We start from the raw sequence: 17,990 nt of genomic DNA, 5'->3' as shown, positions 1-17,990 counted from the left end.
CTGTCTATATAGGTTGTGTATGTATCAGATTTCTTCAAGAACGGACTTTCTTACAAAGAAAGAAAAGAGGACGACTCTCACACCACTCTACATGAAACCACCGCCACGGCACACATATACTCAAGCAACCACCAGCCTTGAAGGGTATGAGGGAACTGGCCAGCTTTCTAAAGGAAACCATGGGAAGCAGAAAGCAGGAGGATGCATATTACTTTCCGGTGTACAGGCCATTACAGGACTGCTGCTATACCTCTTGGATACACCCACTTTACCTGTGTATATAGTTACATTAACACAATGAGTACCTAATAGTTCGATTAAAAAAAATTCAAGCCTTCCACTAAAAACACTGCCCCACCTGTACATTTTTAATTGAAAGATGCTATGTACAAATGTGTATGTTACATGCCTTAGAATGATATCTCATTTAAATATAATAAAATGCTTGAAACAACTTTCTTGAGATGGGAGAACCACTTGAACACTTGTAAGCATTTGTAGTCAACTGTTGAACTTTATAAGTAGAGGCTGGCAGCAAATACAATATCCCTCTTGATTTTGGTGATTCCTAAAGGAAAAGAAAAATAATGCTTAAACTTTCAAGACCATAAAGCATTACCTTCCTTGTACTAGGGTTTTACAGCTCAGTCCTGACTAAACGGGTAAGAATACAACCTGAAATATAAGAAGCTGTGAGCTTAAAGACTTCAGAGTCAAGCAAAAGAACAAGGCCACAGTCCACAACCCCAGAGAAGCTAGGTAAAAAGGAAGACCCTAAGAGGGATATGCATGGAGGGCCCCAGGAAGGTAAAATAGTTAAGATCTCCTGGATAAATGGGAGGGATAAAGGGTTAGGAGTATGGGGACAGGAACAAGAGGGATCAAGACCAACAAGTTGGAGGAGAGACAGAGGGGGAGACCAATGAAAGAAATATCTTGATAGAAGGAGCCATTATGGGGTTAGGGGAAAACCTGGTACTAGAACAATAATCAGGGATCTACAAGGATGACCCCAGCTAAGACTCTTATCAGTAGTGGAGAGAGTACCTGAACTGGCCCTTCCCCTTATATCAGATTAGTGACGACCCTAACTGCCATCATAGAACCTATATCCAGTAACGGATGGAAACAGATGCTGAGATCCACAGCCAAGCACTGGGCTGAGCTCCTGGAGTTCAGCTGAAGAGAGGGAGGAGGGATTATATGAACAAGGGGGGGTTAAGAGCATGATGGAGAAAACCAGACAGCTGACTATGGGAGCTCACATACTGACTGACAGATGGGGGAACCTGATCAAGACCAAGCTAGAAGCTCTGAACGTGGGTGATAGTTATGTGGCTTGATCTGTTGGGGGAGGGGAACTGGCAGTGGGACCAGGACCCATCCCAGGTGCATGAACTGGCTTTTTGGAGCCCATTCACTGTGGTAGGTGGGATACCTTGCTCAACCTTGATACACTGGGGAGGGGCTTGGTCCTGTCTCAACTTGGTATGCCAGACTTTGTTGACTCCCCCAAAGAAGGCCTTACCCCCTCTAAGGAGTAGTTAGGGGGTGAGAAGGGGAGGCAGAATGGGAGGGAGGGGGGATTGGGGTTGGTATATAACATTAAAAAAAAGAGAGAGGAAAAAAAAAAAAAAAGACTTCAGAGCCACCTGAAAACCCTCAGGGACAGACAGACAGTTCTTGCTCTTGATTGGCAACTATACTGAGCATGGTGTGTGTGAATAACTAAGGCTATTAAAAATGATTCTAGAAAAAGACTAAAGACGTCAGAAGTAGATGATCCAGATCAAGCAGTTATCTTTCTATCAGAAGGCCTGGTAACTTCCATAATAAAACAGGACAAGTACACGTATTTTTAAACTCTCTATACCAGCTGCCTCTATCAAACAGTCTAGTTACTCAGTGTGGAATGTAAGGTGGTACAATATATATGTACAGTTAGAAATCACTAGCATGGACTGACTTCATAGCCTGTCATGCCTTGGCCAAGATAAAGGTGGAGACGACAAAGCATGAGTAGCATGCTTCCCAATTTTCCATCCCCCAGCTGACAGTCTAGCCACCCTTCCCTACCTGGTCTACCTGTATCCTCCTTGCTACTCTGCAGACTTGGCCATTTCATTTCCTGCCATTCTCTACTTGTCCGCAGTACTCACTCTGCTCCAAGCACACTAGCCTCCTGCTCTTGCTCAAATATTCTGAACATACATAAAAGGCTTTAAATGTCAACTCTGTGGAGGTCTTTAGGCTACTGTCTTTTTCTCTATTCTTGCAGACTTAATGACCACTGACTTACTTCCTCAAATTACAAGATAAGATCTATTAATCACACTTTCATGTTCACTCTTATAGTTTTTAAAACAATGCTGGACACATAGTATTTAAGAAACATGTGTAAATGGGAATCTGTGTATAAAACAAAATTGCCAAAATGTCCCATTTAAAAATTTTTTTTTCAATTTTATGTATAAAGTATTATGTGATCCTCCATGACAGTCTTGCTTGAATTGTCAGAAAAGGTTTATAAACTAGATACTGACCTTCAGCAAACTTGTTCTCCAGCTCTGTGTTTCCGATGGCTTTTGCTGCTTGACACATCTGTCGAAGTAGTTCTTCCAGGCGCCTCATACAACGAATTATGCTGCCTGGACAGGAAAGGAATCACCGCGTTACTTACTTGTGAATACAACCAGGAATAGTAATAATACACTTGTCAGGATGCAAAGCAGAACATGACTGGCTGTGTGCTGCAGAAAAGGTTTAATTAATCATCACCTTTGATTAATGGTAGTAAAAAGCAATCTAAGGATGCACTGGCATTTTTTTAGAGGTGGGTAAACCAAGTGCCCTGGTTGTAAAGAGGAACAATTGAGGAAGGTTGGCAAGCATAATCAGGAAGTCTCTGTCAGGAAGCAAGTCTATGGAGACAGTGCACAAAAGCCTAACAAAAAACACTTCCCAGGACCCTGGGTGAACCCTACTTAGGATTCTGGATATCTACCACATGCACTACCTGTGGAGACAACAGGGTTGGCATGCTTCCTCAATGCTTTCTTTACAGTGTGTTCTTAAAGGAGTAGAGAGGAAACAAGCCTTTCCCTATGGATTACAAGTTCAGGACAAGTATCTATCAAAGCTGAAGCTGTAGACAGTGCTACTTGTTAGACTTGTTTAGGGGAGAGACCTGACCTTTCTCCAACTGACCAGACATTACAATGAGATCTGGGAACTTCACTGTAATGTCCGGACTACACTAGAAGCACCATCCATCTTGAGTGCAAGCTGGTGGCCGGCCACACTCTGACTCCTTGTAACACCAAACAGTTCACTATTATGAAAGTGACAAATGGGAGTCATGCTCAGCAATAAGGATCTTCTTACTGCTCACACCCTCCACATTACGTTCCAGTGTGTCCCTGTGGGATAACAACTGAGACACGACCCAAAGCAGACTAAAAACAGGTAAGCTAGGTGTGGCAGTGCACAACTCAAGGAGCTCTATGAGGGCAGCCTAGTCTACATAACAAGTGCCATGCAAGGCTACATGAGACCCTGTCTCCATGAGAGCTCTACTACTGAGCCGTATCCCTAAGTCCCAATGTGATTTGTCTCACTTGAAAGAAGACAACTACAAGACATACATAGTTTTTGTGAAGTTACTTGGCTCCTAGTGAAAAAACTCACTAAATGAGTCAAAAGCCAATAGTCAATTCAATGGACTACTCACGCTGTGATACAAGGTTCGGTTAAGTAAGGGAGGAAAGACTTATTTTGGTTTATGGCTTAGCAGTCCATAATGGAGAAGTCACACCGGGTGTGGTAGAGAGAGCATGTGCCGTGCCATGGCTTTGGTCCTGGGAACATGACTAAGGCATCGTGGGAATGAAGAAGGCAAACTGAAGAAACACATAGAGTAGCTGGGGTTGGGTGGGCTGTGCTCCGATGGAGAACACCACTATGTAGTCAGGAAACTGGGTGTATTTATTATGTACAGTACATGGAAGCTGGCAGTCTAGGGGAGCAGTATCAGGTTGCAGTCATCTGGGAGGAGGAAATGGTGTGCTAGTTTTTTTTTTTTTTTTAGTCGTCATCTCCTCATAATACACATTGCCTAAACATCTGTAAAAACATGTACCTGAACCAGAGGAAGGCTTTGCCATTCCTCTGAGTTCCCTGGGGAAGAAGGCTTTGCCATTTCCATGAATCTGAGGCACTGGGATCCTTGGCATGGCTATGCCATGCATATCAGCAATACAGATTCACTCAGGGCTCCCTCCACTTCCCACAAGCATGTTCCCATCTGTATGGGTCTGGGTAGCAGAAGAGAGGGCAGGAAGGGCCAGAATGAATCTCAATACCCTCTGCTCACACAAGACCTACGTCATAAAAAGTGACAGCATCTGGGGGCCAAATACATAAACCTATGCAGTATATTTCACATTCAGTCCATAAAAATGCCAGAATAGGCAAATTCCATAAACACAGACACTGATACTAGATCAGAGTGGTAACTTGAGTCCCACATGAGTGCACATCTTCCAATACTCCCAGAAGCTCCCTTACAGTGGTGGAGTAAGCACTGCTTAGAAGACAGCATGAAATCAGGCTGTGTGTGTTTGAGGGGGGCTGGTGCCGCCCAACACTGTCTGGGCACTTATGTTATGCAGGCCTGGGTTCTGTGTTTTGTGAAGTGTTCATTAGGGCTTCACAATTTCATGAAGCAAGTGCTATTGTTCCTCTTAGTCTGCATGAGGTAAAGAAGAAAGTTCAGAACTCGTATATACAAACTGACCAAGGTCAGAGACATAATTCAGGCTTGGCTCACTGGGGAAAAAGCACTCATGCCTGCCACCCAAGCTTGGAGATCCAAATTTGATCCATGGAAGCCACAGTGGAATAAAAACATTAAGTACTGAAAAATTTCCTTTGACCTCTACATGCATGCCATAGCACATATAAAGTATTTGGGAGAAAAAAATAATTCACTCCAATTATTTATCTGGGATTCCTAAAATAACTATTAACACATTTGTAAGTCCTAAATTATAACTAATTCAGTTATACACTTAAAAACTTTTCCTAGAAATAGTCAATGCTGATAACACAAAACATTACATTAGTGTATTTTAAGGAGCAGTTAGAAAAAAAACTCAGTTTCTTCATTCTGCATGCTTCATAGTCAATAGCAACAGTAACTTCACTGAAACAGCAGCACCAGAATTCTACAACTATGACAGACACTGGCAGAGGAAAGCTATCCTTTCCCTGCGATAACCCTGAGAGTAAAGACAACACTATAAATACTAAGAAAGCATGGGACTTTACCCTCATTAAATGCCCTAAGTTGTGAGAGATGCATTAATGCAGGTCTCAAAGCGAACCTACCCCCCCTCAAGAAAACGTACAACCCAGGGTCATTAGCCCAGAATGGCAGGTAATATGCTCAGCAGTATGTTTTTAGCCAGTTACATTGGTAATAGAAAGGTATAAGCAAGAAATATAAGCAGTAAGCCTGGGGAGATGGCTTAGGAGTTAAGAGCAATGGCTGTTCTTCCAGAGGACTCAGGTTCAATTCCCAGCCCCTACATGGTAGCTCACAGCCCTCTGTACCTCTCATTTTTGGGAGGGTCTGGTGCCCTCTTCTGGCTTGCTCAGGAACTGCTAACGCAGGGTGCCCGTACACACATAAAAGGAAAAACAAAGCGTAAGCAGATCTATATGTTAGAACAGCAGTAGAAAGGATAGGATTTAGGAGGATGACAAAGAATTAAAGATGATCTTGGAGTCAGACAACAGAGAAGGTGCACTGAAGAGGCAGGTGAGTTTCTGGTCAGGCAGATGCCTGCTGGCTTTCAGCTTTCCCTCTGAAAGAACTGGCAGAAAACTTGGCTGTGGCTAGCTGGAGTTAAGACAGATACACAAGGAGAAGAATGGACATTAGGAATTGTCTCTTAAGGGGATTTTAAAGGAAGCCCAGAGAGACTTTCTACTCAGCAGTCAGAGTTCCTGAGGTAGACAGATGTGGAGCACAGTCCAGTCCTGCTGCCTAAAACCCGAGAACAGCAGTCAACCAAAGGAAGCCTAAGCGAAGGACTGGCCGTTTACTGCTGTTCCTAGGAAGGTCTGACATCATTCTCAGAAGACAGAACATAGCTCTTGGGCTGGAGAGATGGCTCAGTGGTTAATAATACACCCTGACCTAAGTTTGATCCCCAGCACCCACAAACCACCTGTAACTCCAGTCCCAGGGGCTCTAACACACTCTTCTGAATTCCCTGGGCACCCATGTGTGCATATAACACCCCCCAGCAATATGCACATATTTAAAATAATAGAAAAATGAAGTTTTCTTTAGCACACTGACCCAGGTGACATGTCTAATAAGGTAGAGAGAAGAGGAATCTCTGTTGCTTCCTGATCTGTCTCTGAGGCTAGAAAGGGGAACCACCTGAAGACCCGGATGGAAGTCTTCTTTCTCTACATCACATCCACTCTACAACACCTCCAGAGAATGAGGATGTGGCTATGCCATGTCCACCTACACTTCACTTCCTGTTAGTGAGGCGACTCCTATGACTCTAATAGACTATTTCAAGACTTGGGAAAATTTGAAAAACACCCAGGTTTGCTGTTTCTATTAGTAGAATGTGTAACAGAACATAGTCACAGAAGACCTTCCCAAGTAGGCCATTTTAGTGCCTTTTCATGTTCAGGCTAATACCAACAGGATCAGGTATCAAGTGTCACCTTTAATCCCAGGACTCAGGAGTCAGAGGCAGATGGGTCTCTGTGAGTCTGAGGTCAGCCTGGTCTATAGAGTGAGTTATAAGTCAGCCAGAGTTACATGGTAATACCCTGCCCCCAAAAGGTATGTGTATGGGGGTGGTTCTGCTCAGCCCTCCCCAAGTCTGAAAGGGAGGAATGTCTACTGGCTTCCCTTTACAGTAGTGGGATCCATTTCAATCTTGGGGCTCAGTCATGGAAGAATCTTAGAACTTTATAAGCAAGAAGACTTATAAAGGTTGGTATTATCACTGTTGCCCTCATCCTGAACTAGGAAGAGGAAGCAATAAAATGAACAGACAAGGATCCCATGAGATCAACGAAGGAGAAAACTAAAGCAAGTCTCAATGGTACCTGAAGAACAGTTGCCTGTGGTGAGACAAGGAGGCTAAAAATGTTCAACATGAAGAGACTAAGTCACACCAAGCCAGCACATGTAAAACTAAACCACAGTTCTACCTCAGCCCTAAGTGCTAGCATATTAGGTAAGCTCCGCTTGAAGAGACAGTTAACACCTTCACTCAAATACAAGAAAGGTATTCTCAATTTTTAAAATTATGTCACAGCTACAAAACTAATAGACAAACAATGCCATTCTGGCCAGATGCTACTGTCAATAGGGAGATGATCACTGAAGTACAGTGCAGGTGCTACAGGGGCCTCAGCTCAGTAGTTCAGAGCATAATGCTACGTCTGCTATCCCAGCTGACGGAGGGAGGGCAAGGCCCCGCCCTAAAATTATAAATAATAAATAAATAAATAATTAAATAAAGGCACTAGAAATGTAACTCGGTGGCAGTATCTTCTGAGAATGTGCAGGGCTCTGGCTTCTACACACTCTCCATCCAGGGAAGTTTCTCTCTCTACCTTTCCTTCCAAAGCTCCTCCATTAACCTTCAGAATCCTCAGCTGCCTGGTATAGAGAGATGTAAGAGGCCCCACCTGATGGGTTACTGCAAACTGTAAACCAACCAGCACAGCACAGCACGAGCCGATACACACCAGCTCTCCTGTTGTCAGGGTTAGGATGCAGGCTCCACTGCCATCTCCTAAGTAAAGGAGCCTGCGCTTAGAGAAGCTTCTAGAGAAAAGAAGGAAGCGGGACAGAGGGTGATAAGTAAGCACACAACCATGACATCAAATGTGTATGCAAACGATTCAAGAACGTTAAGTGGAAATGCATAGCATTTTGAAAAGAACAGATTGGTTCTCAGGTAATGGAGAATCGCTCGGTCCTCTAGCACCTCACTTCAAATGTGCACCAAGAAACAAAATCTAATGTTGTTTCACGATCTCTACAAATATAGGTAATGAATTTTAACTAGAATCTGCCAAAGTTTCCAGGAGCCACAGCATTGCAAGTCAATTCAGACAACATAAAAACTAAAGCAAGAAAACACAACCAGGTCAGGGTGCTCACACACTGTTTGTTGCCTCAGCTTCAGGTAACAAGAGAACATTGAGGAGAACGGGACTGGGCACGGGCTGCATATCCAATGGCTCTGGTTCTTGTCCAGACTGTCTGGAACAGATCACTGTGTACACCCACAAACGTTGACTGTCCACAGCTCCAACAGCAGAGAGGCTGCTCCCATGGGGTTAGTGGAGACTACTGTTGGACAGTGAATTATCTACCATCTTTCCAACCTACTGCAGTTCTATGCAGTTCAAGACTTGCCTCACTCCCAGCATTAGAACCAGCTTGACAAAGTGTAAGACAAAGCCTCAAAGGGGACCTCATTCGCATAGTCTCAAGTTGGTATTAACTAGTGTTGGTATCTTTTCTTCTGGTTCTCCCGGAAGTTAAATTTTTGGTAATCATTACTTTTTCTTTTTCAAGTAAGTGTAAATATACTAGCTAAGTCACTATTTTAAGCATCTTCTCCTATGCAATTTGCAAGCACTGTCACGTCAATGCTCTGAAGAGCCTATGCTAGGTGAGAACTGATGTGTTTACTCTTGAACACCATGTAAGTCAGAAGTGTTAGTCTATTAGTGGCTATGTAACTATCACACTATCTAATTTTGAACATTTTAATCACCTTCTCAAAAATCCTGTTCTATTAAGTCATCACAGCCAATTCTGACCCACAACCTATGGCGGCCATTCATTAGCACTCTGTCTGTCTCTACAGACCTGCCTATTGTAGCATTTTTCATGGATAAAATCATCTGTCTCTTCTAACACATGTTTAAGACTCATCTCTACTGTAACATGAATCAGCATTTCTTTCTATAATAAAAACTTTGAGCAGTATTTATTCCTGGCACACAGAGGGACTCTGGGCACCCATACCACGGGGAGGGATGCTCTCTCAGCCTGGACACATGGGGAAGAACCTGGGCCCTTCCCGGGATGATGTGACAGACTCTGAAAACCCCTCATGGGAAGTCCTTGCACTCCCTGGGGAGTGGAGGGGGGATGGAGTTGGGGTGAGGGGTAGGGAAGATTGGGGGGTGGGGGAGGAGGGGAGGGAGAGGGAACTGAGAGTGACATGTGTAAAAAGTTAAATACAAAAAGATGAAAAATAAAAACTTTGAAGATACTAGTTGGCACAACTGATTTGCCTATTATGAATACATGGAACTACATGCTTTTATATAAGAGCATTTTTGTATATACAGACTTACCTGGAGGAAGGAACAAAACAAAACCATTCTCATAAGGACAGAGAGCAGTTTCCTCAGAGAGTGTCTCTGTCTAAACTACAGCTTTCTGTATCACTGAGGTTCACATCCTGCCTAATTGCTGCTATCTAGTTTGGTGCTCGGTCAGGATCCCACATACGTCCTTACTCACCAGTCCCAGCTTATGCCAACTCTTGAAGGCAGAGACACTGACCGTATTATACTTGATCCCTACTAGAGTCGAAGAATTAGTCACCAACTAAGTACCAAACACTGATTACTAAGTTATCTAGCACTAAATTTTCACCACGTTTAAACACAAAAATGCACATAAGAAAGATATTTTCCTACTATCATCAGCAAAAGTTCTTTCTAACACTGAGTACCCTGTCCTAGGAAAGGGTAAAACTGCCTACAGACACTGCCGGGAGAACACATACTACACACAGCATTGGCTTTAAAATCCTACAATGGGTAGAAGGAAATAGGTTCAACAGGTAATTCATAAGGATTTCCCAATGCTAAACGCTTTTCAGGCAGTGAGAACAGCCAGGGTTTAAGTCCTAACAGATCTATCTGGATGGGTACATCAAAACTAAGCATTAGCTCATACAGTCATTCAAATTTAGTTTGATAAAGTAAACATCCTATCCATTTTTCAAGGCAACAAAGAAAATAATTTATGTTTTTAAGTTCCTCAAATAGATCTCAAACCTTTTCTTGCACAGGGCATCCCATAACACTGGGCTATGATCATTACAGTGTTAATGGCCAAGTTAATGATTGAAGAACTCTACTTCAGTATTAGAAGCCCTGGCAATTTTTGTATCAGAACAACATTGAGGCTCTGTAGGAAGAGGCACTGTTGGGACACAGCACACTAAGGTTTTGCTTGTGATACTAGCGACACTGATGTCTAGTGTCTTCCTCAATCATTCTCCACCTTACTTTTGAGGCAGGGTCTTCTACTGACCCTGGAGCATCAGGGGCCTTCTCTTTGCCCTTCCCCACTGCTGGGATTACAGGGTCGTGCTGCTGTGCCTGGCTTTATTCATGGGTGCTGGGGAGCTGAACTCAGGCCTTTGTGCTTATGCAGCAAGCACCACCACTCCTGAAACCACTTTTCCAAGCCCCTGGATTCAAAACGAAGAAAGAAACAACCAAAAAAAAACCAAAACCAAAAAACAACAGTAACAAAAAACCCCACAAAACAACTGAACTAAGTGCTATCTTGTGCCCCCTCCACTCTCATGACAGTCTTACCATGTAGTTCTGGCTGGCCTTGAACTCACTGCGATCCGCCTGCCTCTGCCTCCTGAGTGCTGGGAAAGGTGTGCACCACCACTCCTGGCTATTGTCTGCTTCTTAATTGCTCCTTTAATATAAACTAAATTTATCTTTGCTGTGCGCCACTATTGTTGCATGCCACCGTGGCTTGCAGGAGAAGCAGAGGTGGTTGCACACACAGAAAGGCTTATGTTAGTAATTCCCGCTGTTACTATGTAGCAAATGAGCATAATCTCATCCTCATCTTGCAAAAGTTAAGAATAAAGAAGTGGTACTACTTCTGAAACACAAATTCTGTTGTTCACTGACCTAGATTCCTGTGTGTAAAGGGGAGGCTTCCTTCTTCTCGCAGACTCAATGTTACTACCTATGAGCTATGAAAGACCCCGTCATTCTTTGCACACAAGTTTCTTTCCTGTGCGTAGATATGATATATAGCACAGTAGGGTTTAAGAGATGAAGCTTCAACCTGATAGGCCATGTTTGGTTGATATCCACGGGAGGCCTGTCCTTTTCTGAATATAAAAGGAGTGGATGGGGGTTGGCAGAGGCGAGGAGGAGAAACTGGAGTCGGATGTAAAAATCATAGTCATGAAATCATTTTAAAGAGAGAGATGAGGCTTTAAGTCACACTGCTGTCGTACTTCATTGGTAACATCATTATCCTTGTACAAAACTGCGATGATAATACCATACCTTCAAAGACATCTGTCATTTTGCAGATGTGGGCAAAGGTGGCTCCAGTGGCCCAGGTATACACCACGTCCATCAGGTGAGGTTTGAATGAGCTTAGGTAAGTTTCCTCGTCAATCTCTAGTTTTGCTTCTGCTGAAACTTTTGCAATCCTCTTAGCACATTCCTTTTAAATAAAGGACAGAGTTAAAACTCTTTACTGAATATCTCCCATATCACTTTTTTCCTTTAGGTTTCTGAAGTCTGGGTTCTTCACACTCGCGTTCCTATTTTAGCAGAGTTCAGATTTTCAGCACTGCCTCTGTGTGGGACACAGCCAGGTCTTTCTACTGGGTCAGTCACAGTGCTGGGACACACCCAGGGGACATAACCTCTGTGCCAACTATACATTTGCTACACATCCTACAACTCGCTACTTACCCAACAGCAGCTGCTAATTAATCTCTACTGTCTTAAAAAGCAACAAAGGGCTAAAGATGATACAGCAGTTGAGAGGGTTTGCTGCTCTTCCAGAGAATCGGAGTTGAGTTCCCAGAACCTTTAACTCCAGCTGCACAGGGAATCCAATGCTCTCTTCTGGCCTCTGTGGATATCCGCACCCCCCACACACATACTTATAATTAAAAAAATAATAAAAACCAAACATTCTAAATTACTTTTTTAAAAAAATCAAAAAAAGCTAATACTAGAATTAAATGTTATTTTTAATACCAAGGAAGAAGGTGACCGGAGAGACGACTCAGAGGTCCGACAACTACAAGTACAGTACTAAAAACCACCTGCAGTTCCAGGTTCAGGAAACCGAATGACACCCTTTAGTGGCTTGCGAGTGCACTGAATACGTGGTGTACAGACATATACACAGGCAAAACACCTGTACACATAAAATAAAAATTAATAAAATCAAAAAAACCCATTATCATGGGTAATACTGAGGAAGAAAAATAAGTAAAAGACGTCAGTCAGTATACTTACTCACATTACTTAGTTTTAAATCTGCACTTACAAACTCCATACAATTCGTTACAATAATGAAGACAGGTACTTAGTATTCAATCTGTGGAGTAATACAGTGCCATGATTAAGGTGTAATTTTTTTTTTTCTTGGTTTTTTGAGACAGGGTCTCACTGTGTAGCCGTGACTATCCTGGAAATCACTCTGTAAACCAGGCTAGCCGATTATCTCTGTCTCCTAAGTGCTGGGATTAAAGTCATGCATTACCACTGCCCGGCTTAACCTGCTAATATATTTTTTAAAAGATTTATTTATTACATAGACAGTGTTCTGCCTACATGCCAGAAGAGGGCACCAGATTGAATTATAGATGGTTGTGAGCCACCATGTGGTTGTTGGGAATTGAACTCAGGACCTCTGAAAGAGCAGCCAGTGCTCTTAACCTCTGAGTCATCTCTCCAGCCCTGCTGCTAGTCTTTTATAATCAATAGCTTACCTGCATTTGTCGAAGTGGTCCAGCTAACTGTTCTGTTAATTTGGGCATCTCACTAGACTGTGATAAAGACAAGAAAAGAGAATATGAAAATTCAAAGTACTACTTGCTTGATGAAATGAAGCAAAGCTTTTTATATTCTTTCACACCAAATTCTAAGGCTTAAATTGTTAGCATTTAATTTGTCTAACCAGCTTTTAGTTTTCACACACACAATCAGTACTCTCCTTATCATCAGTTATCAGATTTCTGAAAACACTGCACTGCTCACTTTGCAAAGTGGGCTAGCCAGGCAGTTTCTGTGACTATCAATGGAACCACGGAACAAAGCAAACACTGTTAACTGTAGTCGTGTAGTTACCACTAGTTTAATCACAGCTTAAATATGAAACAGTTTAGCTTACAGGAAGGTTTGTAGAAAGTGAAAATGTAGGGTGGGCATTTAAAACACTGTCCCTAACTCTATTTTTATACAGGTATTTCTAGTTGTTTGATCAAATATATGATAGTTCAAGGTTTAAGATTTATACATTTTCTTATTTTTGCTCTATAGATCAGGCTGGCCTTAAACTCAGAGATCTTTAGTGCTGGGATTAAAGGCATATGCCACCATGCCCAGCTAACTTTCAATACTTTTTAATATTACTTTTCTCAACAGTAAAATTTGTTAATTTCTAATTTAGATAATAGAATTTAAGTCTATTATTATAACCAGCTAAATAAAATTAGACAAGCTACTTAAGCTCTCTGAACAGAGGAAGTATATGTTAGGATTTAAAAAAAAAAATCACACTTCACAGGACTTAAAGCAGTATGCCAGTATGCGTGGATGCACGCACAGTGGGCACAGGTACAGAGGCTAGAGGATGTCCTTCAAGTGTCATGTAGGTGCCAGCTGTCCCGCCTTGTTAGCAACAGGGTCTTTGTCAATGTGTTAGCTAGGCTAGTTGTCTTGCAAGTTTCCTGAAGATCTCCCATTTCCTACAAGCGCTAGGAATTCAGGCACCTGCACACTACTGGGTCTAGCTAATAGGTTAACATTTTAAAAGGCAACTTAAGAGTAGTTGCAATATCATGTACACAGTATACCAGACTTAATTTTGATTTGGTGTGTGTGTAAATACATTTCGTAAGAAATCATCAATCAGGTTCTATATTATTGCTGTGAAAACAAAAGCTTATCAATGCGACTGGTAAACAGTGACAACTATATAGAATGAATGGTAAGGAATACAAAAATGCTAACTGTCATGGATGGAGCATCATTCACGAGCAATTCATCCATTCTGGCCATCACAGGTGGAAGACACTGGTCCCGATCTGAGCAGGGTAAGGGGTGTTCTCTGAATGTTTACATTTGCTCCTTCACTTTCATTTAGTGTCAAGTCAAGTTTCATACTGGGGAAGCCTTTTCTATTCCTACACACTAAAATGAGAACCTGAAGCAGCAGGTATTTTTACCCAGCTAGTCTACTTCTTCATTCAACCACATATAAGCCAGGAAAGCAAACATTTCTGCTGCATCTCCAGTGTCTATATCTATACACTGTAAATACTGGGTGCTTAACCAATTTTTGTGGATACTTGATCTTCATGTTTGGAAGATTCAAGTAATACTCAAAATACTATTAACGCTACAGAAAAAATAAGCACAGCTTTAGAAACATTTTAAAATAGAAGTTAGTATGTTAAGTACATTTCATTAACATGCCAAAGTATTTTATTATAGTTATTCTTTTTGGCTTGATAACAACGTATGACATATAAACACGAGATAAGTCTTATTATTAACAAATATCCATTATACTACTTAATCACAACTATATGGTGTGAATAAATAAAGCACATCATAATAATAAATTAACTCACATTCTCTTGAAACACAAAACAACTTAATAGTGCAGTCGCCTGTTCTGCAGAAAGGTCATTGAAAAGCCCATTAAACATCATCTCTGTTAGAAGGAGCTCATCAGCACTAAAGAGAGAAGAAAGTTCACAATTCAGAAGATAAAGACATGCCTTCATATTTTATAATAAAATATATTATTTAATCATGAAGAAAAATTATGAAGTATAACCAAAATTTTTAAGGGAAATGGTAGACCTGTTTGTCAATATATGAGTAGCAGCTGTCAAACACACTTTATAGAGAGCCCAAATACCCAAGTGCACATGTTCACCCAACCATCTCCTGACTCTTATTTTTTTGGTCCAAAGAACTTTTAACTTCTAGTCACTTACAAGTAATGTGGAAAAAACAAAACAACAAAATTTCATTAGAAATGATAAAAACCCCAATCTGTACTTTGGCTGTGCTTGGCTTTCATGCTGCAAGTGAGTGTAGCCAAGACACATAAGAGCCTGGACACAGCAAATACTGCTCATCCCGGGCATATGTCATCTGGATTTCATTAGCGCTACCTCATTATTTCAGGCTCATCTTTTGCATCATCAGTACACACTATTTTAATTAGGCCATTGCTCTGCAACTACAGAACTTCTTAATATCTGGATTTAAATTAAAAGATAAGACATTTGCTACGATTAGATTACTCAGCGATGTTTTTCACGTTTTTTTTCTCTTCTTTTTGACATTTGACTACATATAAAGTACTAAGGAAAATTCAGTATACAAATCATAAAACACGAAAATCCACGTTACAAATACTTTTTATCAGAAAATACGATGCTTCGGGATCTTACCACAAAACAGTACATAAGTTCTTTTTGTTCCTTTAAAGTGTTTGTTTTAAGTTGGTTTTTGGAGAACACCAATGCTACTTTACCTCTCTTCCCTACCCATCACCACAATTCTTCTATGTCCTAGAAATACACTATATAATTACTGCTTTCTTTTATGAGGCAGGGTCTCAAACTCACTGGCCCAGGCTAATCTCTCATTCATAGTAATCCTCCTGCTTCAGCTTCCCAAGTGCTGGAATAATAGGCACAAGCTACTATGCTCAGCCTGTTTGAGATGATATTTATATGACAATTTTACCATTATCCCTGAGTAGGATGCTCTTTGTGTTGTGTTCTGAATTGTGTAACTACAGAATAATTTTCTTAGCAATTTTTCTCTTTGTTATAGTAGGTAGAAAATGAAAATTTTTCAAATCTATCTGTCCAAATGAAGCTAGAAGACAGACTATAAAAATAGTAGTATGGATTTCAGTGAGTGGGGCAGAAGGGCAGGTAGCCAAAAACCACCTGTCAGTGATGTGTGGAAATTGCTCTAAAGGAGGTTTAGATAGATGGCTGTATATGAAACAGAATCGCAGTGGGCGATGGTCATACTGAAAGAGAACACGGCATCTGTGGGATGTGGCAACACAAAGAGAAGCACAAGAACACATGAAATTCTGGGATTTACTCGAAACAAACAGGGAATCACTGAAGAACTTTTACCATGTAAAAGGCAAAGGTCAGCATGGCACTGACTAACACACTTGCCTCTAAGAATTGCAATAAGATAGGGAAAAAAAAAGAACTACTGTTTGAAATTATAGCAATATGGTAAAAGATTACCCATGCTAGGAATAATACACCTGTTCTTTAGTATCTGTGAAGTTTAAATCATGGGATACGACCCCCAAAAGATGCCAACACCTGAGAATGCTCAAGACCCTTATAACTTAAGTAAATCTTCACGCACACTTTAAAGCCATCTATGTATTACTTACAGCATCTAAGACAATATAAAATGTTAGCTGAACAATTGCACTGTTCTGGCAGGGGATAGGGACCAGGTAAAAGGACTACACACATGCATTTTCTTTTCTTTTAACATAATTTTCTATCTACAAGTAGCTAAATCTATGAATACAAAACAGAGCTGACACTGTATTTCCAAATTTAACTTGCAGCCTATAATATGTCATTGTGTATCTTATGCTTATCCCCAAACCTGAATAAAACCGCTCACTCTCGTGTTCCCTCCTTATGTGTAAGAATTAGAGTTAGTGTCAAGGTGAAAAATTTTTGGAAAATAACATACAAGTTGATAGATAAACTAAGATATAATTTGTAAATTTATAAACATAAATTATATAGAAAGAATCTCAACACACACAAAGTGTTCATAGAAAACATAGCAAAAGGCCTACATTAATTACTGAGATCCATGAGATTTTTCTAATTTGAACCCCTTGCTCCAAACTGTATTCAAAATGGAAAGCATGGTAAAACTTTTGTATTTAAGACAGCTGTTTCCTAATGAGTATTGTCCATGTGAGATACAGAATAGCACTTAGAAGTCTCTGCAGAACATTTACCTGCTTATCTCACAAGCCACACGTCCTTTCATCTCTATGACATCAGAAGATGTAGCAAAGCCCAACCTTCTTAAAACACGCTTGCGACACTTGAGTTCATCCATTTGTAGGACAGTCCTTGCTTTCTTCAGTTCTCGCTTTGCAGATTTAATATCTATTGCAATCTAAGGCATATAAAAGTAAAGGTAGTTTAATAATAAACTTTATAGTGTAAGGTAGAAAAACCAAACACCAAAAAGTAATTTATACCCTGATCCATACCCTTCTTCACTAAAAATTCACGACAGTTGAGATTGTTCGTGCTATAGGGGGCTTAGATTCAATTTCAGGAGAGGAAGGATGGATCTGAAAAGTTTTTAAAGACTAGCTAAAATGTTAAACAGGTGGAAAACACAAAATACCCATGTAAAAACTCAGGTATTATTTAATACACAGAAATGAATACCTAAAATAAAGTGTACTTTTAGGTTTAAGTGAATGAATTTTTAAATCAGATAATGAGTAAATAATACATATTTTCTAACGATGGCAAGAGATTGTTCTACAAGAGTAAGAAAACAATTATATTCTGAAAAGGAGAATTTAAATTCAGAAAAGTTTAGGGATTAAAAAGATGGAATTTGAACCTCTTAAAGCTCTGTACACTGTTAAATATTAAGGTTCAATGAGGGAGAAATGCTAAGGTGATGAGCAATCATGTCTACTCAGGCTACTGGTGTGCTTGGATTCAGTGAGTTCCATCAGTCACTGCACTTTTCATTGCGGGTGGAGGTAGAGCTCAGCAGCAGAGCACCCACTTAGTGAGCATAAGCCAGGTCTTGATTCTTTCCCCAGCATAAGACAGGAATTTAACAACAAATCCTGAAGCAATTCC

At 40.8% G+C, this 17,990-nt stretch overlaps 2 protein-coding genes across 4 annotated transcripts in view; one reads left to right on the top strand and one right to left on the bottom strand.

The window, feature by feature from the left end:
* Positions 1-454, top strand: part of Plpp1 (phospholipid phosphatase 1) — a 54,039-nt gene extending 53,585 nt beyond the window's left edge. For all 3 annotated transcript variants that reach the window (XM_005065535.4, XM_005065536.4, XM_040728962.1), the window contains exon 6: positions 13-454. In XM_005065535.4, the coding sequence (XP_005065592.1) occupies positions 13-141 (129 nt within the window). In that variant the 3' untranslated portion in view covers positions 142-454. The remainder of the gene's footprint in view (positions 1-12) is intronic.
* Positions 348-17,990, bottom strand: part of Mtrex (Mtr4 exosome RNA helicase) — a 62,262-nt gene continuing 44,619 nt past the window's right edge. Inside the window, exons 22-27 of the mRNA XM_005065533.4 lie at positions 17,117-17,280; positions 14,712-14,817; positions 12,846-12,902; positions 11,398-11,560; positions 2,544-2,648; positions 348-568 (exon numbers count right to left, since the gene is read on the bottom strand). Of these exons, the coding sequence (XP_005065590.1) occupies positions 516-568; positions 2,544-2,648; positions 11,398-11,560; positions 12,846-12,902; positions 14,712-14,817; positions 17,117-17,280 (648 nt within the window). The 3' untranslated portion in view covers positions 348-515. The remainder of the gene's footprint in view (positions 569-2,543; positions 2,649-11,397; positions 11,561-12,845; positions 12,903-14,711; positions 14,818-17,116; positions 17,281-17,990) is intronic.

This window comes from Mesocricetus auratus, unplaced genomic scaffold, assembly GCF_017639785.1.
Source record: "Mesocricetus auratus isolate SY011 unplaced genomic scaffold, BCM_Maur_2.0 Super-Scaffold_100020, whole genome shotgun sequence".
NCBI classification, from domain to species: domain Eukaryota; kingdom Metazoa; phylum Chordata; class Mammalia; order Rodentia; family Cricetidae; genus Mesocricetus; species Mesocricetus auratus.
The sequence above is the reverse complement of the archived record's forward strand: the minus strand, read 5'-3'. Positions and strand labels throughout refer to the sequence as shown.